General features: G+C 39.8%; 1 protein-coding gene across 2 annotated transcripts in view; it reads left to right on the plus strand.

Moving 5' to 3' along the window:
* The window catches only part of BTC (betacellulin), a 47454-nt gene that overhangs the window by 14491 nt on the left and 7474 nt on the right, over positions 1–25489 (plus strand). Inside the window, exons 2-3 of one of the 2 annotated variants that reach the window (XM_045857897.1) lie at positions 10411–10509; positions 19333–19450. In XM_045857897.1, the coding sequence (XP_045713853.1) occupies positions 10411–10509; positions 19333–19450 (217 nt within the window). The remainder of the gene's footprint in view (positions 1–10410; positions 10510–19332; positions 19451–25489) is intronic. The other variant, XM_045857898.1, reaches the window with a different exon arrangement.

Raw genomic sequence — 25489 nt, forward strand, 5'->3', positions numbered from 1 at the left:
GTAAAAAATAAAAATGAAGGCCCTGGCTGGCATAGCTCAGTGGATTGAGCACTGGCTGCGAACCAAAGTGTCACAGGTTCGATTCCCAGTCAGGGCACATGCCTGGGTTGCAGGGCACGGCCCCCAGCAACTGCACGTTGATGTTTCTCTCTCTCTCTTTCTCCCTCCCTTCCCTCTCTAAAAATAAATAAATAAAATCTTAAAAAAATAAAAATGAAAATGAAACAGAACAGAACAAATAAACCTATTAATACACTGCTTTCCAGCAGTACAAAAAAAATAGTAACTTAATTTTAATATAAGCTAAATAAACCCCCAGTATTTAATGAGACAACTAATGAAAGCAGATTCAATGGGACTGCATTATCAGAAATATGGTGACCACAATGGGAAAACTAAGGGCCCCACTTATTCTGTCTTTGATAGACCATGTGCAATAACACTAATTCTGACCTTGCATTTAGGGAACAGTGACAAGGCTTACAAGGGTCTTGATGATGTCAGGTAAAATACAGTTGAAGGAACCAAGACATCCTAAAGAAGAGAAATTCTTTCAGGAAAAGTTGATAGTTGGCTTCAAATATATGAAAATCTCTCATGCAAAATAAGATATTAAACTTATTCCAAGTGATTGTAATGAGCAGAGTAAAATTACAGAAGGGCAAAACCAGCTCAACATCAAGACGCATTTGTAGACCTTAAGAAATAGGTGCTTAATAAATTCTTGAATGTACGAATGGTTGTGATTGAAAGACTGAATGAATGGTCTCACTGAAATTAGATGTCTTAGAAGAGAGTGAAATCTCTGTACTGACATTTAAAAGATGGGATTGATTAGTTCTCCCAAGAGATAATTTTAGGGGAATTGAGATTTGGTGGGTAACAGATCTTAATGCCTCTAATGTTCTTACTAATTCTGAAATATAAAATGAGTGGCCCTCTTGAATGAAAATCTTGTTTTTCACATCCAAGTACCATATTTTCTCTAAGATATAATCCATACTTTCTCTAATAAAGATAACTATTATTGTAATAATGTTTGTTCCTTTACAAATAATTTTACTATATTTTTAAATTTGATTTTCATTAATTAGATGGTAGGATGGGCAGGAAACTTATGATTCTAATCTTTTCTTTTTTAGGAAAAGGTCAGGATAGTTCATTAATTAACTCAGATCACTTAGTGAGTTGAAAATGAGTCTGATGATCTTTTCACAATATAATGATACTTTCCCTAATAAAATTTTTAAGATGTCAAAATTTGAGACTTTGGAAATGTGCAACTGACTTAAAACAGTAGAATCAAAATGAAAGCCATATATTGAATTAAAAATACTGAAGCAGTTTAGAGAGAATTACAATGGCTCCAAATCACAGAAATTTTTCTCCCAGGAACACTTGGAAACATCTGGAGACATTTTGGGTTGCAACAACTGAAGAGTAAAGGGAGGGGTGGTGGTGGGATATTACTAGCATCTAGAGGGTAAAAGTCAGGGATACTACAAATCACTCCACAATGCACAGCCTCCTGCAATAAAGAATTAGCCCAAAGTGGCAGTAGTGTAAAAACTGAGAAACCCATTGGATGTTTCCCATTCATTTAAGCCAGAACTTGGATTTCCTTCAATAATGAGGTAAGATGTACAGAATATAAAGTAAGTTTAAGCTCTTATTCTCTGAAGGCTTTTCATTCACTCTAAATAAATTTATGTTTGGCAGAATTGCTAACTTTGATTGCAAAGGACTTTACAGTGGTCCCCTCTTATCCAAAGTTGTTTTCTGTGCTTTTAGTTACCTGCAGTCAACTGCAGTCCAAAAATACTAAATTGAACATTCTAGAAATAACTAATTTATAAATTTTAAATTGCTTGTCACTCGGAATAGCATGATAACACCTTGTGCCTTGCTCTTTTGTCCTGCCTGGAGAAGCGAGTCATCCCTTTGTCCAGCCAGTCTGCACTGTGGACACGTCCCACCCATTAGTCCCTTAGTAGCAGTCTCAGTTATTAATTCAACTACAGATATATCACATTGCTAACTTACTTAATAATGCCAATGTAACTTTCATTACAGTATATTGTTATAACTGTTCTATTTTATTGTTGTTGTCATTAATATCTTACTGTGTCTAATTTATAAATTAAACTTTATGTATGGGAGAAAATAAAGTTTTTGGTACTATCTGAGGTTTCAGGCACCCACGAGTCTTGGACTGTTCTCCGTGGATAAGGGGGAGGGATACTATAACTGGAAGGGAGGCCTTGACTTGCTGCTAAACTTCCCCAGTTTTTCTGCATCTACTGATAATTCATTCTTCACCTCTCATCTATACCTTTGGCTTCTTTTTGTCAATTTTCTCTCACATTTGAAATGAAAACAAAGTAACTTACTTTTTCCTGTGCATATTGACTAATCTATCACTCCCTTTTTAATTTCAACATCTCTGAAGCACAATCTGCAATTATTTGCATCCTCTACATGCCACTAATATTTTTCTAGCAATATATTAATAGTGCTTTTTGGTTACAAATCCAAAGAATGTGTTTCAGTTCTTATCTTTAATTACCCTTCAGGTTTTTTTACACTGTTGATCAAATTCTTGTAGAAAAACCCAGTGGCTACTCCTTCTCAATCAATTGAGGACATTTCTCTTTCTGCCCCTCTGTCGTATTGGTGTTCTTCAAGATTCTGTCCTTAATTTCCTTTCTTTTTTTCAAATGGCTCCATCTGAGAGACCCACTTCCATGGCATGAAATTCCCGTTTATTTCCCATGACTCCCAAATGTAGAACCTGTAGCTTTGACTTCCCTGTAGAGTTCTGGGTGTCCAACCTTTTGGTGTTTCTGGGACACAGTGGAAGAAGAGTTGTCTTGGGCCACGCATTAAATACAGTAACAGTAACAGTAACAAAAACTGCTGAGCAAAAAAAAGGTGTTAAGTAAATTTATGATTTTGTGTTGGGCTGCATTCATAGCCATCTGGGCTGCATGCAGCCTGCAAGCTGCAGGTTGGACACCTGATAATATATCCTAGACAAGCCACAGTCATTTCAAGTCTCAGAGTGTCCAAAGTTGAATTTTATTGTCTATTCCTGTCTTACCCACTTTTGGCTGCTATAACAAAATACCATAGACTGGGCAAACAACAAACATTTATTTGTCACAGTTGTGGAGGCTGCAAATTTCCAAATGAGGGCACTGGCAGATTCAGTGTCTGGAAAGGACCTGCTTCTTGATTTATAGACAAATACCTTCCCTCTGCTCACATGGCAGAAGAGACAAAGGATTTCTCAGGGTCTGTATTACAAGGCCCCTGATTCCATTCATGAAGGCTCCACCCTCATGACCTAATCACCCCCAAAGTCCCCATCTCCCAACACCATCACATTGACATTCAGGTTCCAAGAAAAATAATAGTCTATAGCAACTCGCAACCTGTTTGTCTTTTTGCATGCCGTATATCTGTGAGTGACTCCACAATCCAGCCAATCACTAAAGCTGCAGACTCTGGAGTCATCCTGTGTCCCCTTTTCTTCACTTCCCACCCCATCCTACCGGTCACCGCGTCTTGTATACTTCACTGTGTGTGGTGATCTTTCACACTCATTTCTTCTCCTCCATACCCAGTGCCACCACCTTGAGTTTGATGTGTCTGAGTCACCTGTTTGGTAGTAAAGTAAACTCTTCCATGTAAAAAAAAAAAGTGGTTAGATGATTACGTTGTTTCTCACTTAAAACTTTTCCATGACCCATTTTACCTGCATAACAGAATTCGAACAGTTTAATTTGGGTCTTGGGCCATTGTTTCCTCCTGCTTTCCAGCCCCCCTTCCACCACAGTGCCACCCACCCCTCAGACAAGCCGGATGCATTGCGCCACTTTTGCCACATCTTTTTCCAAGCTGTCCCTTTTGTGTGGAGTGTCCTGGTAATTACGACTGGATCCCTTTCTCAAAAACTAACTTTATTTTTAATAGTGTCATAAATATGTGTAGATTTTAAAAAATCAAATCATATAGTACTAAAAAGTTTATGACAGCAAATAGCATAGCATTGCACTGTATTTTCCTGCCTCTTTACACCCCTAGCAGGAGCTATTTTTTTTAACTTTCAGGTGTCTATTCTATATTCACCTCTGCCTTACTAAATAATTTACTTGTAATGCTATTTCTTAACTTATCAAGTTTAGACTTTACCTATTAGGTTTCTGTCCTCTCATAATTCAAGTACAATTACTATAGGGGTGATAATCAAAAAACAGTTAGGACCTGGTACAGCACAGACTCTGATTAATCACAACTAGTTTCCCTTCAATGGTGTGTGTGGGCAAAATTACTGGCCCTGATTTTATGGCATGTTTTTGTTGAATTGTCAGTATTTACATTATTACTACCATGTAAAGATGGTCTACTGTTGAAACTGATAATGTACTATGATTATGTTATCTTGCTTACACAGTTTTTATTTTCTAGAAGTGATTAATTGATGTCTGAAATAATCATTTATTCCTCATTAAAAAACCCTCACCTTCTCCATGAAGTCTTTGCTGCTAGGCAGAGTTCATTCTCCACCTTGAGTTACTCCTGTATTTCCTCTGTTGCTGTGCTTATTACACGATACTTTAAAGATTTGTGTGTCTCTCTTCATTGCCAGAATGTGTTTCTTGAGGCTAGTGATATCTGTTATCCTTAAACCTTCGGTGTCTTGCTCCAGTGGCAAACACGTAGTGTTTAATATATTTATTGAGTAATAGATGGAACAGGAGTATCCTTTCTCTCTGAAGCAGGCTTCAGTATTGATTAGATGGTTTTGTGAGCATATCTCTGATTTCTGAGTCGTTTCACACAGATTACAAGTTGAAATGCCTGTTGGGGTCTAGGCAGTTAAAAAGAATGAGTGTGGCAAGCCTGAGGGGGTCTGTGGGATCAAACAGTGTCACCAGCTACTTAGTTCCATCCAGTTTTATCATGAAGGTATTTCAGACCTATGTTACCAGATCTTCTGTTTTTTCAATGAAAGCAGAAAAATCCATGTTTAACATGAATTGCCTTGATTCAATTTTTTAAACCATAGACAAAGAAAATGGTTCTTTAGGCTGGATTTGGTTCATGGCCACCAGGTTATGACATGAATGTAGTTGGGTGAGCATAGGAGGGATAGTGTTTGGAGTCTGGCTTGCCCTTGAATGTCTCTTCCCCATGGGTCCCTTCCAGGGGTTCTTCCCAGGGGTGTACATTTGCCAGCTAATGCTAGCATGTGGGGTGAACTTTAGCAGAACAGAGAAAGGGCACAAGCTTCAGCCAACCAGAAGGTTCAGAGGCCCAGGGAAGCATTTCAATGGAATCAGAACGCTCTTTGTTATGTAGAAGTGGAGAATGATGGATTATATTATAAACAATAGTGGGAAAGGGGGCGAATAGACTACAAATTGTATGCTATGTGCCAAATCATGTGCCTTTTCTTATGTTATTTCAATATTTACAATAACCTTGAGGAGGTATTGTCATCCCCAATTTGCAGATGTTGAATCTCTATGAGATTTAGTGTTTGTTTGTTTGTTTGTTTGTTTGTTTGTTTTTAATTCCCACCATCAAAACAAATTAACTGCAGACTTAAGGCCACCTGACTCTGCCCATGAAGAAAGCCCATGTATGAGATTTTTAAAAATGAATTAAACCTGTTTTATAATAGTAAAGAAACTGGTTAATGTTTTACTATAAATTTATATTGGGATTTTTCAGTTTGAAGGTTTTGTTTCTTTATTTATGGATTAATTTATTCATCCTTTCAACATTTGTTGAATATTCATTGTGTTCTATGTTAGACACCAAAATTAGAAAGATGAGTATCATATAATTCCTGTGCTTGAAAAGCCTGACATGATTGTTTCTGGTTTGCTCCAAGTGTGAAAAGAGGTGGCTAGGTGTTGGGATAAACAATATGAAAAATCCAGAAATTTGGTGGCCAAACTGTGCTTTAAAGAAAAAAGAGCCACTCCCTTTTTTCTTGTTGCAACATAGAAAACATGCTAGTAGCAAAATTAGAAAGTGCAAATAGGGAAAATTTGGACCATCTATATGGGTCTTTTGACCCTTATCACTCACACATGCAGACAAACACACAGATCACAGCACGTTTTTGTTCTAGCACCTGCTTGTCTTACTTAGGAATGTACTGAAATGTTCTGTTAATGTTCAAAAATTATTTTTATGGCTGAATAGCATTTTACTGCATGAAAATAGTTCCATATGTTTAGTCAATTCTCTGTGGTTAGATATTTAGGTAATTCCTATTTTTTAAAACCCATTTCATGTAGAGAATTTTTGTAGCTAAATCGTTTTATGTATCTTGAATTATTTTGTTAGAAAAAAATTACTAGACCAAAAATTACTAGATTTAAGCATGTATATGTTTTTTGCATTTTTTGTTTTGTTTTGTTTTGTTTGCTTTTAGCACACAGAATGCTGGATTTTGCTCTAAAAGGAAGCAGGAATTCACTCGTCACCAGTGGATTTCAGTCTCCATTTCTCTTTACTGTTTCCAATGCTAGTTACCACCTTTCAAAAAATAAATAACTTTCTAACTTGATAAATGGAAAAGAATCTCTCTTTTGAACGGCTTCTTTTTTGAAACTAATAATCTTTGAGCTGACTAGATACTACTGTTCTCTGCTGCAGTACTATCACTTGTATTATGGTTAATTGGTTGGCTGATTACCTGCCTTAGTAGCTTTGGAACAGTTTGAGGGTAGAGCATATTCTAACGACCTGTGTGTTTCTGGATACTCATGGATGTTTGTTGAACTGACCTGAATCAGAAGACACATGCAGTTAAACCATTGGCTAGATGTATAAATGTCAACCTGACAAGTAAGCAAGCTGTTCTATGACTGCCAGTTACATAATAATGAGCAATTTAATTGAGAATTGATTACATGTCAGCACTGTTAAGTGCTTTGTATGCTTACCTGGTTGAACCCACACAACAATCTTCTAAAGAAGAGAAAATAATTATCTTCACTTTGCCAAAGACAAAACTGAGAAATCATGAAGCCTACCAATGCAATGGCTGCAACATGACAAAAACAGCTCATGACCTCAGGACCAGGTAACTCCCAAGCCACCTTATCTCCACCCTCCCAGGCGCCCCTCTTCTCCAACTTCTTTTATTTAAATCATTTTTTTATTTTTTAATTACAGTGGACATACATTATTATATTAGTTTCAGGTGTACATGCCAGTGATTAGACATTATATAACTTACAGAGTGGTCATCCTGCTAATCTTATACCCATGCGACATCATACATAGCTATTAGAACATTATTGACTATATTCCCTAGGTTCTGCTTTACAATCTCATGACTATTCTATTAGTCCCAATTTGTACTTCTTAATCCCTCCACCTTTTTCATCCAACCCCACAAGATGTTCTCTGTATTGTATCTATGAGTCTGTTTCTGGTCTGCTTGTTTGTTTTGTTTTTCAGATTCAATTGTAGGTAGACATATATTTATTGCCATTTTATTGTTCATATTTTTTATCTTCTTTTTCCCTTTTCTTCTTCTTTTTTTAAAGAAGACTCTTTAACATTTCATGTAATATTGGTTTGGTGGTGATGAACTCCTTTAGCTTTTTTTTTTCTGGGAAGCTCTTCATCTGTCCTTTGATTCTAAATGATAGCTTTGCTAGGTAGAGTAATCTTGGTTGTAGGTCCTTGCTTTTCATCACTTTGAATAGTTCTTGCCGATCCCTCTAGCCTGCAAATTTTCTGTTGATAAATCAACTGACAGTCTTATAAGAGCTCCCTTGTAGGTTACTAACAGTCTCTCCCTCGCTGCTTTTAAGATTCTCTCTTTGTCTTTAACCTTTGGCATTTTAATTACAGTGTGTCTTAGTGTGGGCCTCTCTGAGTCCATCTACTTTTCTCCTAAGTTCATTGGCATCCTTATAACCAGTGTTTTGAACTCTGCATCTAGTAGATTGCTTGTCTCTACTTTGTCTAGTTCTTTTTCTGGAGTTTTGTTCTATTCTTTCATTTGGGCCATGTTTCTTTGTCTCCTCATTTTGGCAGCCTCTTTGTGTCTGTTTCCAGCTACATCTCCCAGGCTTAGTAGAGTACCTCATGTAATAGGTGTCTTGTAGGGTCCAGTGACACAGCCTCCCTGTCCACCCAAGCTGAGCACTCCAGGCGTGCCCCCCACCACTATGTGGGCTGTATACACACTACTATTATAGTTGGACATTAATTAATGTTGGTACATCAATGGGAGAGATTTTCCCCCAGGCTGATCAGCTGCAAGGACTGGCTGTGACCACCGAGGAGGATCAGCTATACAGGGGCTTACCCCAGGCAGCAGGACTTACTTTAGTGGGACTCTAATGCCCGCTGAGTCTGCCCCTTGAGTGTGTTGCTTGTGGAAGTGGTTGGGTGGTGTTCCAACATGGTCTGAACCTATCTACTAAGTGTGCTAGCTCTCAGGTCTCCCAAGAGGTACAGGCAAAGATCAGCCACTGCCTGTGTTCTGCCTGAGGTCATCCAGCATGAGCTACAAGTGATCTGCAGATGGATGCTATTTTTGTTGGGCTTGGAGCTTCGCAGGAGAGGCCAAACTGCAAACCAAAACTAGCTGCTACAGTGCCAGGCCTGGGGCCACTTAGCAAGTGGTACAGGGCATACTGAGGCCAGATGCTGCTTGTTTGAGAGGCTTTAGAAAAGCCTGAAGCATGAGCCAGGATAGGCCATTTGTATGGAAAAGCCACTGGAAATAGCTTGGGTGGGCCTACCCGTTGTTGGGGTTGGGTCTCAGGGAATCACTGGGGCAGGGAAAACCATGATAGTCAGGTCGATGGAGACTCAGGTACAACCCCTCACAGCTGTATGTGAGAGAAGAGCTCAGAAAAGGAACAATGGCTTCTGCCAGAACTTCTGTTGGGACAAAACTGTCCCTCTAATTCTCGACCTGATGCCAGATACGTCAGTTCCTTCCCCTATGTCCCTGATACTTTTTAAGCTGCTGCCTCAACACTGGAACTCTGAGTCAGTGAGTCTGAGTAAGTCCAAGCATTGGCTCAGACTCATTCTCCACTGGTTTTTATAGCCAGGAGTTATAAGGGCTTCTCTTCCCAGTACTGGAACCCTGGGCTGGGAGTATGGTTTAGGGTTGGGACCTCTCACTCCTGTGGGGAGACCTCCACAGCTAAAATATCACTCCCAATGTGTATACACCACACATGCATGTGAGACCAGCTTGTTTTGTGTCTCCGCCCCTCCTACCAGACTCGATGTGGCTTCTTTATATCCTTAGTTGTAGGATATCTGTTCAGCTAGATTTCACATGGTATTCACTGAATGATGGTTATTCTCTAGTTTAGTTGTATTTTTGATGTGGTTGTGGGATGATGCAAGTACTGCATTTACCTACATGCCAACTTGACCAGAAGGTGACCTACAACTTCTTTTTATAAACATGTACCCATATACATAAAAGTAGAGAGAACAGCATGGTGAATCTTGATATGCCCACCACCCAACTTCAACAGTTATTAATTTGTGCCCAATCTTGTGTTATGTATAATGTTGCCTCATTGTCTTGCACCCCCTTTCCTTATGGGGTTATTTTAAAGCAAATCTCAGACACACTAATTTTATTAATAAATATTTAAATATAAGTATCTAAGATATATGGACTCTTTTCTAACCTAAACCACAGTATCACTGTCACACTTTAAACTATAATAATTTCTTACTATATCTAATGTTCAGTCAATGCCAAATGTCATTGATTAACTAATAAGTGGTTGTTTACAGTTAGTTTGTTTGGATCAGGTCCATGTAAAAAATACACATTGTGTTTTAAGCTGATTCAATCATGTACAGGGTTTCTTGTTCCTCGTACCTTTCTGTGAGGCCTGTCTTTTCCAGAGACAGAAATAAGTCACAGAGAAACCTGAAGTTTTAAAATAACTCCTATGAATTGAATATATAGGTCAATTCCCAGGAGGAAGGACACTAAACAGTTGATACTGGAGAAATAGTGGGTTTGTGTGGAATGGAGAAAGTGTGTTGCCATATGGGTTTGTCATCCATTCTCCCTGGAAATTTTCATGTATTCACCCAGTGGCTGAGAACTCCATTTTCTGTTTGTACGATAAGCGTCCCTTACAAGTTATGGTCAAGTTTCCTCACTTAAGGTGCTTAGTTATGATAGCTTGAAGATTCTGACTTCAGCACTGAGCTTGAAAAGCAAGACAGGCTGGCCTGTGCACACGTCCCTCACTGCGGGGACGAACTAGAGATGGAAGCCACAGGCTTGTGATTTCTATCAGTGGGTCAGCACTTTGATAAGAGTGTTTCACATGGAGGAAATTTTCAAGTTTTCATGTTTGTTTTGGTTCTGTTTTGGACTTGAAGGTCTAGTGATCCTCCACTGTGTTGTGGCAGATGGGAATTCAACCAGAAGTCCTGAAAATGATGGCCTTCTCTGTGGAGGTACTGGAGAAAACTGTGCAGGTAATGCTGATCGCGTGACGTGTTTCTGTTCACTCAGCTTTCTCTTCAGTCTTGGAAAGCTGTTTCCCTAAGTCTAATTTTTTGATAATACAGTAATCATAAAAACAAGTAGTTTTTTGAGCACATACAAATGTAACAGATACTGTGCTAAGTGCTTTACATACAGTAATTCACTTCCTCTCAATGAGCTGGACAATATTTTTTACTTTATTTCCAGGTGAAGCCTAGAAAGATTAAGTAATATGCCAAGGGTGACACAGCTGGTGAAGAGCAAATCCAGGATTCACACTCAGCTCTTTCTGATTCTAGTGCTCTCATTCGTAATCATGATGCTACGTTAGTGTCATAGATGTGTGCTCCACACTCGAGCGTGTGCTAGTGTAGGCTAGATTCATACAAAGTGGGCATGTTCTATTAAAATTAATTTTTTTCCTCTTCTACCACTTCAGAAAAGTGGAGAAGGCAATAATTTTTACATATTTTACCTTGGAGATGCTTGAATTACTATTCTCCAAATTATTAGTCTAAAAGGGGTCAGCCTATAAAAAGCCAGATAATAATTATCTTAGGCTTTGTGAACCATGAGTCTTTGCTGCAGCTAATCAACTCTGATGTTTCACTGTAAGAGCAGCCATAGACACTAGGCAAACAAGTAGCCTTGCATTTGTTTCAATAAAACTTTATTTAGAGAAACAGGCTGTGGACCAGATTTGGCCATTGGGCCATAGTTTGCTGACTTCTGGTCTAAGGTTCTGTCTATGCTTTATAGATTGTGTAGTCTGGTCTTCTACACGAGTTGTTTCTAACTTAAAACAAAACACAGGCCAATTCCAAATACAGGGTGGAGTGGAGAAGAACCTCCTGTATTCCCTGGAAATTTTGCCAGGCTGGGAGTGTGGTGACTTGGTGGCAACTGTGCCTTTCCTAACACCCTGGCAAAGTTGTAATTGAGCCAGGAACATGCTGAGCAAGTTGTCCTGATGTGAGTCATCGATTCCAGCTTGATCTTCCTCTTCCCTCATATTAGTGGGCGGTCTAGAGAGTATCCATAGGCTGAGGAATCCACCCGTGTCTTAGGTCATGCTTGTGTGGGTCTTGTCATCTATGTAGGGAGAAGAACAAGGCCAACTCTATGTATTTCTGTGCTTTTCTTCAGTCAGGTTTCAAATGATTTAAAGGGTGGCATTCTCACATTTCCTTTGGGAGATTATTCCATAATTTGAATATGAAAAGTTATAAACAATCTGCCACATCATATCCTAAATGTGTTTTCTAATTTTTAAAAAAGATTTTACTTATTTTTAGAGAGATGGAGAGGGAGGGAGAAAGAGAGAGAGAGAAACATCAATGTGTGGTTACCTCTCATGTGGCCCCTGCTGGGGACCTGGCCTGTAATCCAGGCATGTGCCCTGACTGGGAAGCAAACTGGCGACACCATGGTTCATAGCCCATGCTCAATCCACTGAGCTATGCAAGCCAGGGCTTGTTTTCTAATTTTTTATTACAGTAAAAACATTTAACATGAGACCTACCCCTTAACAAAAATTTTAATGTACAATACACTATTATTAACTAGATTATTTATCTTGTGTAACTAAAATTTTATACACACTGAACAAAAATTCCACATTTTCCCCTCCCTCAGTCCCCTGGCAACCACCATTCTACTTTCTGCTCCCACAGATTTGGTTATTTAGATACTGTAAATAAGTGGAATCATGTACTATTTGTCTTTCTGTGACAGGCTCATTTCACTAAGCATACTGTTCTCCAGGTCTATTCACATTGTTGCATATTGAAGGATTTCCTTCTTTTTAAAGTTCTGAATAATATCCCATTGTACTGATACAACATATTTTCTTTATCCAGTCATCTGTTGATGGATATTTAAGTTGTTTTTGCATCTTGGCCTTTGTGAATAATTCTGCAATGAATATGGGAGTATATATATCACTTTGAGATACTGATTTTAATTCTTTCAGATTAATATCCAGAACTGGGATTGCTGAATCATATGTTTGATGTATTTTTAATTTTCTGAAGAAACTACATACTATTTTCCATAGCAGCTATAAGTTGCCTTTTTTAGTCTGTTAACTCTTTCTTTACTATGCAGAACATTTTTAGTTGAAAGTCACACAGTGAGCAGAGTAGACTGTGTAGGGGTCAAAAAATTAATTTCTCTCCCACCTTTCTAAGTTTTTCTGCCTGGGCAAATAATCAAATTTACATGAGAAAGATTAACATGAGAAAATAGCCAAACTTCATATGTATGTACATCCATGAGTGCCATAAGAACGCGAGACTCAGTGACACACTGGGCAGTTGGGCCATTCTGGAGCTACGGAGAAGGAAAACGTTCAGGTTTGGGACTTCAAAGGGCAGGAAGGAAATTCACATGGGTGTAGAAGAGCAAATATTTGGTAAATAAATGCTTGCTGGGCCATCTTTCACAATGAGACATGGAAAGGACTTTGATCAAACAGGCCTTTTCAGGTTCCTCCCTCTTTCATGCACTAGTTCATATAAAACTCTGATTATCTGTAATGATTTATATCTCTTTTCCTGGAGCACATCCTCTATCTAAATTCCTTTTAGGCAATAAAGGGTGAGGCTCAAAAGTTTGTTCTGAGTCTTTTCCCCCTTAATTACCAGCTTAAAATCAATATCCCAAAAGGAATATTTGGGAGGCGGCAAATCTTTAATCCCACTCAGGAAACATGAATTCAGAGAGACTGGCTCTGGAATGTGTGTTCTTAGTCACCATGCTAAGTGCTAGAATCATGTGGGAAATTTTCAAAAACAATTGCTTGAAAGTAAAGTCCAGATAAGGACCAAAGTGTCTTGAGAGAGAAATTAATCTGGAACAAGATCAGATTTTCTCTATTGTCTGACCGAGCATCTTGGGTAAGTAACTTAAGCTTTTGAAGACTCAGTCTTTAACCTATAAAATGAAAATATGAATCAGATAATCTTTAGGAATTTTCCTGTTTCTAAATAATTTTATAATTTTATCTCAAATAGCCCCAGGGTTTAAGTATTCCATTTTTAGTTTGTCACTTTCTATTTTGAGCAAGGAATGTATGCATTCCACTGATACTTCTGAGCACCTGCTCTGCCACAGGCTCTGTTACAGGGAACAAGAGCACAGCAATGAACGCAACGGTCAAAGATGGCATCAGAGAGGATATGGGAAAGAGAGATAATGGGTAGTATAACCCAGAGTCTTGGTGAGCAGGTTAGAGCCTTCAGCTGTGACTCTCAGTAAGTTTTAATAGCATCCACCTGGTTTCTGTGTATTGCCACTAGACAGTTAAAGGGGAAAAAGCAGAGAGACTACTTAGAGGCTGTTTCCGTGGAGACTACTTCCAGCCTAGAGAGGATGGTGGGCTTATACTGGGGTAGTGGAAATGGAGTGACAGTTCTGCATACTTTGAATACAACTAGTGCAACTTTCTGATGAACTGGATGTACAGTACCAGAGAATGAAGTCAAGATGATCCCAACATTTTTGGCCTGAATTACAAAGGGAATGTAAATACCTACCAAGATAAGCAAACACCTGATTTGAGGGAAAAAATGGGTGTTCCATTTTGGAAGTGTTAAGTTGAAATGCCAGTTAGACATCCAATTGGATTTATAGGTTTGACAATTGGCACTGAGGAAAAAAAGATCTAGAACGAAATCACGAATTTGGGAATTATTACTCTAAAGGTGTTTCAAGCCAAGAAACACTGAGGGAGGGAGTGGAAGGAGGGGAAAAGATAACACAGCATTGAGCCCCAACACACTCCAAAATTTAGAGGCTGGGGGAGCTGAGAAAGAACCAGCAGAGGAGGATGAGCAAAGAGGGCACCACAGGCAGAACAATTCCATAGTGTGCACTCCCGAAAAACAAATACAAGTTTTCCTCCTGCCCAGTCTTCTTTTCATTTGCCTCACAACTATGAATAATTTTAAATATATGCAAATACACTTACATTTCAACACTGGATTCTTTTTTCCTTGAAAGATATAGAAAGGAAGAGGGCAGCTCTCAGTGACAGCCACACTAATCAGGTCAGAAATGGTTGGCACAGCCCCAGGTTAAAAGGCAAGCTGCTGGGGTCTGATTAGTCCCCTGTAGGAGCACATTCTGGAAGCCAGGAGGGGCAACGAGAACCTCGGTGAGATCTATTTTTCTTATCCTGGAGTAACCAACCCTTTCACATTTCTATAGGAAATGACATTGGACGTGAGATGAATGGGAGTCCTCAATTACAATAAATGTCAAATCTGCACTTCTTCAAGGGCATCATGAATTTACATTCCCTTGTCTCAGGGAGACAGATTGCAAGAATAGAAGGAAAAGTAATCTTAGAAATTCAAAACTTTCTTCTTTACCCCTTGGCTTAAAAGTATTGTCAAATGAGGAAACCCTGCTGGGAAGTTGCCTGGAAGCTGAGGGCAGAAGACTGAAGCCTTAGGCTGTACTGCACAGACCCAGGAGAAACCTCTCCAAAGTCTGCTGGGGCCACTTTGACTCTCCTGCGCACTAGGTGCATCCTTTGTCAGGCAGGTATCTGTGGGGGAAGACGAATTTATGGGTATTTATTTCCCTTCCTCCCTTGTTAATACTTGTGGGGCATGTATCTCAACACTGAAACCACACTTTTCAGTCTCTGACACAGAGATTTAACTATGTATTTAACGAGAGGTCAGATGTACCATGAGGTTTATACAGTGTACTGAAATTTACCAAAAAAAATAGTACTGTAATAATAATTGTACATGACCTTTAGAGTTGTTTTCAGAAGAGCTACTGATATTAACATTATTACAAAATCATTACATAGATTTGTACTAAGTATTTTTGGAATAAGTAAGTGAAGGTTTTATGAAAAATAAACCTAAAGATTTAAAACTGAAGAGTTTTCATCACCAAGACATCACAAAGCCTGGTTTGGCTTGAGAATAAGAATCATGTACAGTAAGACCAGGGAGCAAGGCTGCTTAATCACAGCATCTACCAAATTGAGGGAAAGTCCATGCTTAAACAAAATGATGTGGTGTCTGCTGTAGTCCTCCAACTGAGTTTGGCTCAAGAGGAGATTCCATCCCCTCTCATCTAACCATCCACATCACCTAAAGATCCACTTCTTGTCCATCTGCCCCCATGGTCGACGAAAGTTGTTCTTCCTTCTGATCCTTCTGCTCACTCTTAGAATCAAATTCAGACATACATTGACCTGTAGCAACCCCTGTGGTTTCTCACTTCGTTGGCTTTAGAATCTTTGGAATATGGTGTCTTATGAAGAGATTGAGATATATCACCCATGCTGCCCACCCTTTTCAGAGACTGTGGTGACCTGGCTACATCCACCAATGGATGTAGTTTTCCAGTGCAGTTTTGTGGGAGAGACTCACCCCAAAGGAATGTTTCGGTTTGGGGCACATGGGCTGGAAAAGAGGAAGGTGGGAGTGAGGAAGGTGGAATTAAATACCAATTAATTCCACCACCCCCAGAATCAGGGGAGTCTTTTAGTTTAAGCCTTTGACATTTTCAAAACTATGCCATTAAATTCTCAACAGATATCCCAATACAAGGACCTAGTCTTATTTTATCAGAGGAGAAAACTTTTAACTTTTCCTTCTTCTCGGGACACCTTCCTGGAATGGAATAGTATGATTTTGCCATCTTCCCACCCCGACCTTGAGTCCTCAAGTCTCATGAAAGGCAGAAAATGTTAGATTTCACAACTGTTTAACTTTCAAATAATGTAACCTTCACGAACTTTAGATGAAAGCAACTGGAATTTTAGATGTATTTCCAAAGGGGCAATACTGATAAGTCATTAATTTCCAGGAGAGAGGATCTCTCTGACTTTTGTGGGGGCAGTATGTGTGATTTATTTTTCTTTCAGGTTTTAAAGTTCCATAGAGAAATCACTGGATTTTTTCTGTGTGGTAGTATGCAAGTGTTTTAAAATCAGAATACTGCTGCCATTGTTTAAGAGCATGCTTATTTGACAAAGAGTTCTGCAAATTGTCTAAACAGGGCCTGGCAACCATTTTCCTGGCAAAGGTATGTGTTGCTGGATGAACTAAGGCTGAACAATCACTGCAGCCAGCAGCTGCTTTTAGGTAGTTTGGTGGATCATGGTCCGTTTGGCCTTTATGAGAACACTGACTATACTTAAGAGGGCATGGCGACTAAAGGTATTGGTCGAGGTCAGGATGCAGAGACGCACAGCTTCTACTTAAAGTCAGGTGTGTTTTGCAAAGTAGGAAAGACCTTTCAGGAGCACAATGGATCTGTCATCAAGTCCTGTTTCTTCTTAAAGACCTCTCCTTGCCCTCCTCTCTCCCCCAGGCACACAACACATGTGTCTGCCAGGCTCAGGGGGCCTCGGTTTTCTCCCTGACCTGTCATCTTCCTTCTCTGATCCGGTCCACTCTCTCCCAGCTCATACATTCATAAAGTGCTTCCCAGTTCAGCTGTTACATGTACCATTCCATTTAATCCGTAAGAACCTTCTTCAACTGTCACCTGCCTTGGATGTCCAGTGTAAACTCTTCAGCCCACTGACAATTTGAGGTCTCTAATCTCCATTCACAGCCTCCTTGGCTGCTCCCCTTCATGTCTCTTCCATTGTTGCCATTAAATCTGCCCCTCGCATAAAGTTTGTACATACCTGACCCTGAGCTTTTGATCCTGAGATTCCCCATACCTTAACTGCTTGCCCACCTCCACAAAAAAACAAATAAATAAATAAATAATTTCAAAAATCTTCATTTTCCAGAAAGTTTTCTTAACTAAATAAGCACCTTTCTATTGATATAAGAACTTTCTTAGAATTGCCAAGATTTTCAAGATTCTCAAATCAACTCATTTACAGAGAACTTCATTGTCCAAGCACTCCGCTGGGAATTTCCACATGCATTTTTTTCCCTTTTATGAGCCTTCCAACAGCCCTTTTAGGTCCATGTTAGCATCTTCAGTTAACAGATGAACCTGAGGCTCAGGCAGCTTCATTCACATTGCCAGGCCATTTGGCTAATGAAAGGGCTGAAAATGAAACAGTCACATCTTTGCTCCTAACCCAGTGTTCTTTCTAGTGTTTCCAGGGGACCAAAACTGTTTATGCAGTTACTATGGTTGTTTTTACTGTTACTTGGTCATTATTTTCTTGAATTTATTCCATTTTGCTGATTTAGAGAGATCACATATCTTTTATTTCTTTGATGTTTTCCAATGCCTACCACAGGGCTCTGGAAATAGAAAGTACTTGACAAATGAAAGCTGACTGATCAATTTATTTGCCAAAATACACCGATCTTTGCCTTTGAGGTAATTTGCAGTTATTTGTGGCAGCAGTTTCAACAAGAGTCCCATTGATTGGCATGCGTGCAGAAATATCTAGCACAGACCAGCAGTGAGCACGGCTGGTCATTAAGTCACCAAGCAAAACCAGGTCAGCCGGTTGCTCAGCAACATTCTGCCACCCGAAGGCTGTGAGCTGGCATCACCGGCATGTGCTGTGTGCAGACCATGCCGAGCTCTTTGCGATTCCTCTCTCTGGTGGCCCTGAGCAATTATGTGTACTCATTACATAATATGAAGGAAGAAGTTTAGTGGTTGCTGCTATCAATCAAAGGGATTGCTTGATGTCATCAGGGTGCCAGGTGCCACACCACACCTAGTGTGGAATGCCCTCCTGAAGTGCACACTGTGGTCCTTCTGGCTGCACAGGTGTGTGAGTCCTGCGAGCTGTTGGTGGTGACGTGAAGGCAGCAAGCCCACCCTGGCCTGGTGCTGCTGGTCAGCTGTTTTCCCTGGGTGCGGGCTGCTCCCCTTGTCTGTTGTGAACCAACTCGGGGAACGGCTGCTTAGAGTTTCTGCACTGTTCCTCTGGACAATCCTTGTTTATTAACACTTTCTATGGCAAGGAAATTGTTACATGTTACTATCCCCAGCTAAAAATTAGGCAGCCACTACTTTGAAAGGTTAGACAAGAAGGTCAGTGCATTGCAGGACTGAAATCCTAGATACTGAGCTTTCAGAATTTTCTCCTTCAGGGAATGAGAAACCTTCTGGGGGCCAAATTCGAGGGAGGGTGTGCCATTCAGGAGGCATGCGTTGGCCTCAGGCTGAGAGCAGGTGGCAGCTACCTGCCGGACAGCTGGGTGATGGACTGCCAGCGTGGAGGGGCCAAGAGCAAGGACTCTGGGGCAGAAGGGCCTGAGTGTGAGTCCCATGCCTGCCCCGTGCTAGCTGTGTTGTTCTGTAAGGTGCCTTAACCTCAATGTGTGTGCTTTTCTCTTCCGTAAACAAGGTGTTAGAATGGTGATGACGTCACAAGGCTGTTATGAGCATTAAATGAATTAATCTGTAGAAAGTGTACAGAGCAGCCCCTGGCACTCAGTAAGTGCTATGAAAGTGTGTAAGTTAAAATAATTTTTAAAAACACAAAAGGAAGGGGGAAAGTGTACTTTTCTCTTCAATGCCACCAGCTCGGTGGCTCTAATAATCTTCATGGCAAAAAAACTTCTCCCTTATCACAACTATTCTCTACCTTTTAAACAACGCCAACATTTCTGAGCTGTACGTTAGACATAAATCTAATTAAAACATGAGATGTTCCCATGATAATCCCTATTACCCAATCCCTAAAGCTATTTTGGGACCATGAAAGTGTGACTTTTATCCCAGTGTAGAGTAGGAGATATGAGAGATTGTAGTACTTTCTACAAAAAGCCAGGCAATAAAGATAAGAATATAATACTACTTACTAATGTGTGTTTAAAATGAGTTGATTTATTGAGCTTTTTATTACTTTTCAGCTACTACCACACAATCAAAGTGGAATGACTACTTCTCTCCATGTCCCAAGAAATACGAGCAGTACTGCATCAGTGGGCGATGCCGCTTCGTGGGGGCCCTGCAAAAACCCTCCTGCCTGTAAGTGGAGCCCCTGAGCCTATACACAAAGGGGAGCAGCAAGGTGCTGGCCTGGGGGCTCAGCAGGACTGGAAAGTGGGAGCTAATCAAGCCACCTGTTAGGACACAGTTCCCCTGGTCCTGCCCCAGCAACCTGTGACTTGTTTTGGGGTACCTTCGACAGTGGCTTATGGAGAAACTGATGCACATCGGAGTGTCCAGATTTGCTTGCAGGCAGGGCTGTGCTCTCTGCTGCCTTAGCCAAGCAAGACTGTTCCTGTCCAATGTTAAGAATGCTTTTATTTTTTTGTCTTTCTGTATAGAGTTTTATTATTATTTATTATTCAGTCACATTTACATTCAGTATTATTTTTTATTAGGTTCAGGTGTACAGCACAGTGGTTAGACAATCATACACTTTACAAAGTGGTCCCCCACTAGCAAGTCACCATCTCACACCGTACATGGTTACTACAATATTATTGACTATGTTTCTTATGCCGTACTTTATATTCCCATGACTATTTTGTAACTACCAATTTATAACTCTTAATCCCTCGTCTATTTCCCCCAGTCCCTCAATTCTTCCTTTCTGGCAACCATCAGTCTTTTCCCTGTATCTGTGAATCTATTTCTGTTTTGTTAGTTCTTTTATATTGTTCTTTAGATTTTACACACAAGCAAAACCATATGGTACTTGTCTTTCTCTGACTGACTAATTTCATTTAGCATAAGACCCTCTAGGTCCATCCATGCTGTTGAAAATAATAAGATTTCATTCTTTTTTCCTGGCCCAGTAACTAAGACTCCACTGTGTAAATGTACCACAGCAATTTTATCCACTCATCTATTGGTGGGCATCTGGGTTGTTTCGATGGCCCCGCGGTTAATGGTTAGCATGATGGACTTTGAATTCAGGGATCTGAGTGCAGGCCTCCATGGGATTTGACTCTGTTTTGGTGACATCCTCCCACATGCCTCTTTCCAGTAGCTGGTGCCTCTCAGTCTATGCATACAACCCTTACACAGGGGGCCTTCTTCCCACATCACGTAAGTCCTTACTCTAAAGCTGTCTTGTTTCTGTGGTGTAGTGGTTATCACACCAGCCACACTCGAGGATGCTTCCAAAAGCTGTTTATCTCCCATGTGTTTTGCATGGAAACAAATTTTTCTGCCATTTGTTATGTGGTTTGTAATTCACATAAATATGAAGGAATTTATGCTGAATTAAAAGTTATTTTTGCAGGTGTCAATATAAGTGCAAGGGCATCAGTCTTGTTTATAAATAGAGTTTTGCGTGAAATTGAAAGAAAAGATTTCTTTTGAACTATTAGTAGATTAAGAGTCCAAGTGTAGCCCTGGCAGGTATGGCTCAGTGGATTGAGTGCCAGCCTGCAAACCAGAGGGTTACCGGTTCGATTCCCAGTCAGGGCACATGCCTGGGTTGCAGGCCAGGTCTCCAGTGAGGGGTGTGCAAGAGGTAACCACACACTAATGTTTCTCTCCCTCTCATTCTCCCTGCCTTCTACTCTCTATAAATAAATAAATAAAATCTTTTTAAAAAAAGAGTCCAAGTTTAATTTTACTCAGGCAAAACTAGTGTTTTTTCATAACTTAAATATTCATTTTCTTCCAAAGAAATGTCCCTCTCAAGTGCTCTGAGACCTTACCTGATAGAAGAGCAAGATGATTTTTATGTATAATTTTCACATTAAATTCATAGATTGTTTATATTCTCTGCATTTTCCCAGCACACATTTTAAAAAAAAAATAAGTATCTCAGAATAGTACTTCCAATCCCTAATTTAGTGGAATGTTTGAGTCATGGATTCTTCAAAATTTAATTATATTTAAATTTAATTAAAAAATAAATATATAAGGATCATACTTAGAGGGAAATAAGAATTGCTAATGTAATGAAATAAGAAAACTGTGCCTTTGTGCATTGGGAAAGATAGAGTTGATTTGTTTTTTTTTAATTTCATTTAATTGCTCACGGGTCTGGGAGAACATATTAAGTTTTAAGAATATAAGTGCCCCTAACCCAAGCACATTTCTCTGACTGGTTCCTGTGTCTGCACATTTATTGGTCTTTAACACTGCTGCCCTCTGAAATGATCACCACAGTGTGTGGTCTACTCCCCTAAGATCAGTACTCACCTGTCCCTTCCATCTGAGGTGAAAATGTATTTCCTTGGCCTCCAAACTTCCTCTGATCCTGGCTTAACTTTCCAACCACATTGCCATGACAGAGGCAAATGTTTCTCTGAAGTTCTACATTCCACTGCATGGCATAAGGCACAAGCTCTGCTAATGACATGCAAAGTGCGTTTTGACTGATGTGTTACAGGCAACTCAGACATTGGCTATTCCTGGACACGTGCTTTAATGTCCCTCTTCTCAGACACACATTCGGGTGTGAGCCCGATGTCCTTTCTCTGTGGTCCAGTCCCAGTTCTGTGGAAACTCTTTTCTCCTGGAACATAAATGTTTGTTTCTTTAAATGTCCCTTCTGTGATGGTGAGCACCTAGAGGACAGGGCTCATGCATGGCTCACTCATTTTTGCGCTCCTGTGCCAAGCACCATGCCTAGAATTTACAGGTGCTCAAGGAATGACTGGTGCATAAATGACCAAGTCTCTCTCATGGTCCATCTAGTACTATGCCGAGTGTCCAAACCAAAGCCTTAACCAGGAGCACCATCTTGGTGAAATGACACAGAATCAATGGGAAGTGGGAAAGCACAGGCGTCAGGACACAGATTTTGGAGTCAGACCTAAGTTAGGATTTTGTTTCCACCAGTAATGGGCAGTTTCAACAATGGGTCAGTTACCCTTCCTGAGCCTCAGCTTTTTAAAAAAGTATATTTTATTGATTATGCTATTGCATTTGTCCCATTTTTCCTCTTAATCCCCCTTCACACTGTACCCCCTTCCATCCAGCATTCCCCTCTTAGTTCAAGTCCATGGGTTGCACATATAAGTTCTTTGGCTTTTCCAGTTCCTGTACTATTCTTAACTTCCCCCTGTCTATTTTATGCCTACCAATTATACTTCAAATCCCTTCACTTTTTCTCTCATTCTTCCCCTTCCCCCTCCCCACTGATAATCCTCTATGTGATCTCCATTTCTGTGATTCTGTTCCTCTTCTAGTTGTTTGTTTAATTTGTTTTTGTTTTTGTTTTTTACGTTCAGTTGTTGATAGTTGTGAGTTTGTTGTCATTTTACTGTTCATAGCTTTGACCATCTTTTTCTTAGATAAGTCCCTGTAACAATTCTAAGGGTTTAGTGATGATGAACTCCTTTAACTTTATGTTATCTGGAAAGCACTTTATCTGCTCTTCCATTCTAAATGAAAGCTTTGCTGGATAGAGCAATCTTGGATGTAGGTCCTTGCCTTTCATGACTGAATACTTCTTTCTAGCCCCTTCTGGCCTGCAAGGTTTCTTTTGAGAAATCAGTTGATAGTAGGTACTCTTTGTAGGTAACTGTCTCCTTTTCTCTTGCTGCTTTTAAGATTCTCTCCTTATCTTTAATCTTGGGTAATTTAATTATGATGTGTCTTGGTATGTTCCTCCTTGGGTCCAACTTCTTTGGGACTGTATGAGCTTCCTAGACTGCCTGGAAATCTATTTCCTTCACCAGGTTGGGGATGTTTTCCTTCATTATTTTTTCAAATAAGTTTTTAATTTCCTGCTCTTCCTCTTCTCCTTCTGGCATCCCTATAATCTGGATGTTGGAACGTTCAAAGTTCAAAGTTGTCCCAGAGGTTCCTAAGCCTCTGCTCATATTTTAAACTTCTTGTTTCTTCATTCTGTTCCAGTCAAATGTTTATTTCTTCCTTCTGGTCCAAGTCATTGATTTGAGTCCTGGTTTTCTTCCTTTCACTGTTGGTTCCCTATATATTTTCCTTTATTTCACTTTGTATAGTCTTTATTTCTTCCTTTATTTTTCATCTGTACTCAATCATTTCTGTGAGCATCCTGATTACCAGTGTTTTGAACTTTGCATCTGATAGGTTGGCTATTTCCCTGTTGCTTAGTAGTTTTTCTGGAGTTTTGATTTGTTCTTTCATTTGAGCCATATTTCTTTGTCACAGGGCATCTGTTATGTTATAAGAGGGGTGGAGCCTTAGGTATTGACCAGAGCAACACAACCCACTTCTCTGCGTTGTGGCACTGTGTGGGGGGGAAGGGTCTGAGAGGGAACAATGCTGCTTGCCCCACTCTCACCCCACTTTCAGCCACTTCCCCCACTACCCACATACAAATTGCTGATTCCCTGGTGAGTGTGCTTGTGTCTGTTCTAGGACCCCATGGGTCCTCCGAATGGACCCTCCTGTGAGACTGAGTTTCTCCTGCCACTGCAACCTCCACAGGTTTTTACAGCCAGAGACTTTGAAGCCTTATTTCCCTGCACTGGAACCCTGGGTTTCGTAGTCTGTCTCATTCCCCAGTTATTCTTCCTGGCTTATCCTCTCATGAGTGTGGGACCACCTGGTCAGCCAGCCACCACCTTGCCTCAGTCCTCTCCGGCCCTGGCTGCCTGTCTCCTCCCCTCCTACCAGTCTGGATGAATGTTTCTTCTTTAACTCCTTTGTTGTCAGACATCCATACAGTTCAATTTTCTGGCAATTCTGGTTGTTTTTGTTTTTAAATTGGTTGTTGTCCTTCTTTGGTTGTGCAAGGAGGCAAAGTGTATCTACCTATACCTCCATCTTGGCTGGACCTGAGCCTCAGTTTTATCATCTATAAAATGGGCTGATAACATCTTTCTCTGAGGTATTGAAAATTAAGCAAAATAAACACATTATGCAAAATTGCTTATTATGGTACCAAGCACAGAGTAAATGTTCTGTAAATTGTACCATGAGATGAGTGGGAGATATTGAACCTAGTAGTTCTGACCTTCTAGGTGACTTGGAGTAGCACGGATTCAGGCTTGTGGTGACTGTGCTATTGTGGGAACCAAAAATATCTCCTTTTGCTTGGAATCACAGGAGTTTGTGGATTCCTGTTTTTAGATAAATACCACAATGTGTTTCAAGTAACTTTAATCCTCTATTAGCCTCTTCTGTATTTTCTTGGAATGCAGGTGATTTGGTTCCAGAGACATGATATTTACTTATTTACGCAGCACACTTCACTTAAGCGGTATTAGATGTAGGCTGAGGCATGAACTTGGGAGCTAACTTCCTGCATTTGAGTCCCAGCTCCACTCATTCCATTTCTCTATAGCTCAGTTTCTGCATCTGTAAAATGGATTAGTAATTGGTCCTACCTCAAAGGTTTTTCTAAGAATCACTTGAATTAATACTTATAAATCTCCTGGAAAAGTGTCTGTAGGTTATTTCAGAACAGTGATCCCAAATCTGATTTCGCAGAGTCCATAAGGGTCATGAGCATCTTTAAAATTTATTTTAGATTTTATTTGATTAATCTTTATTATAATAACTCATTTATTCATCATTTACTAAACATCTACTAGGAAATTATACCCTTGCCTCATTCTCCCCCATTGAAATAACCATCAGCACGTAGATTATGACAGGTCTGATGAGAATGAAATAACATGAGAGTCACTGTAACTGGTAAGACTTCACCCTGTAGCATGGCTCATGGGTTATAACTTGCAGGAAGTACTGCTCACTGAGAAATTCAACTAAAGTGTGGTTAAGCCACAGAACCCAGAGTTTACAGTTAGAAAAACATTCTAAAAGAGCATCAAGTAATTGCTGTGTATTCAATGGGAAAAATTATTGCTTAAAAATGCCACATTTAGTAAACTTGTTAGAGAAACATTTAAGCTAATTGGAAAACACTATATTTATAGGATTTTAGTTACAGTCTTAAAAAAAGAATCTTTAAAAAACTTCATCCTACATATGCTATTAAAAGTGATTTTGCCCCAGTGCCAGGTCCATGTGCAAGAGGTTTTCAATATTTCAAAATATTTCTCAGTCTTTTTCCATTATTTTAACCTTGCAGTGATGATACCTAGCTCTCTTGCAGACAGAAGTTTTCTATCACAGATCCCGGGGCCTGCTGGCAGTAGGTGGCAT

The sequence above is a fragment of the Phyllostomus hastatus genome, unplaced genomic scaffold (genome assembly GCF_019186645.2).
Source record: "Phyllostomus hastatus isolate PE091 unplaced genomic scaffold, TTU_PhHast_1.1 phas_scaffold_1674, whole genome shotgun sequence".
In the NCBI taxonomy this organism is placed as follows: Eukaryota; Metazoa; Chordata; class Mammalia; order Chiroptera; family Phyllostomidae; genus Phyllostomus; species Phyllostomus hastatus.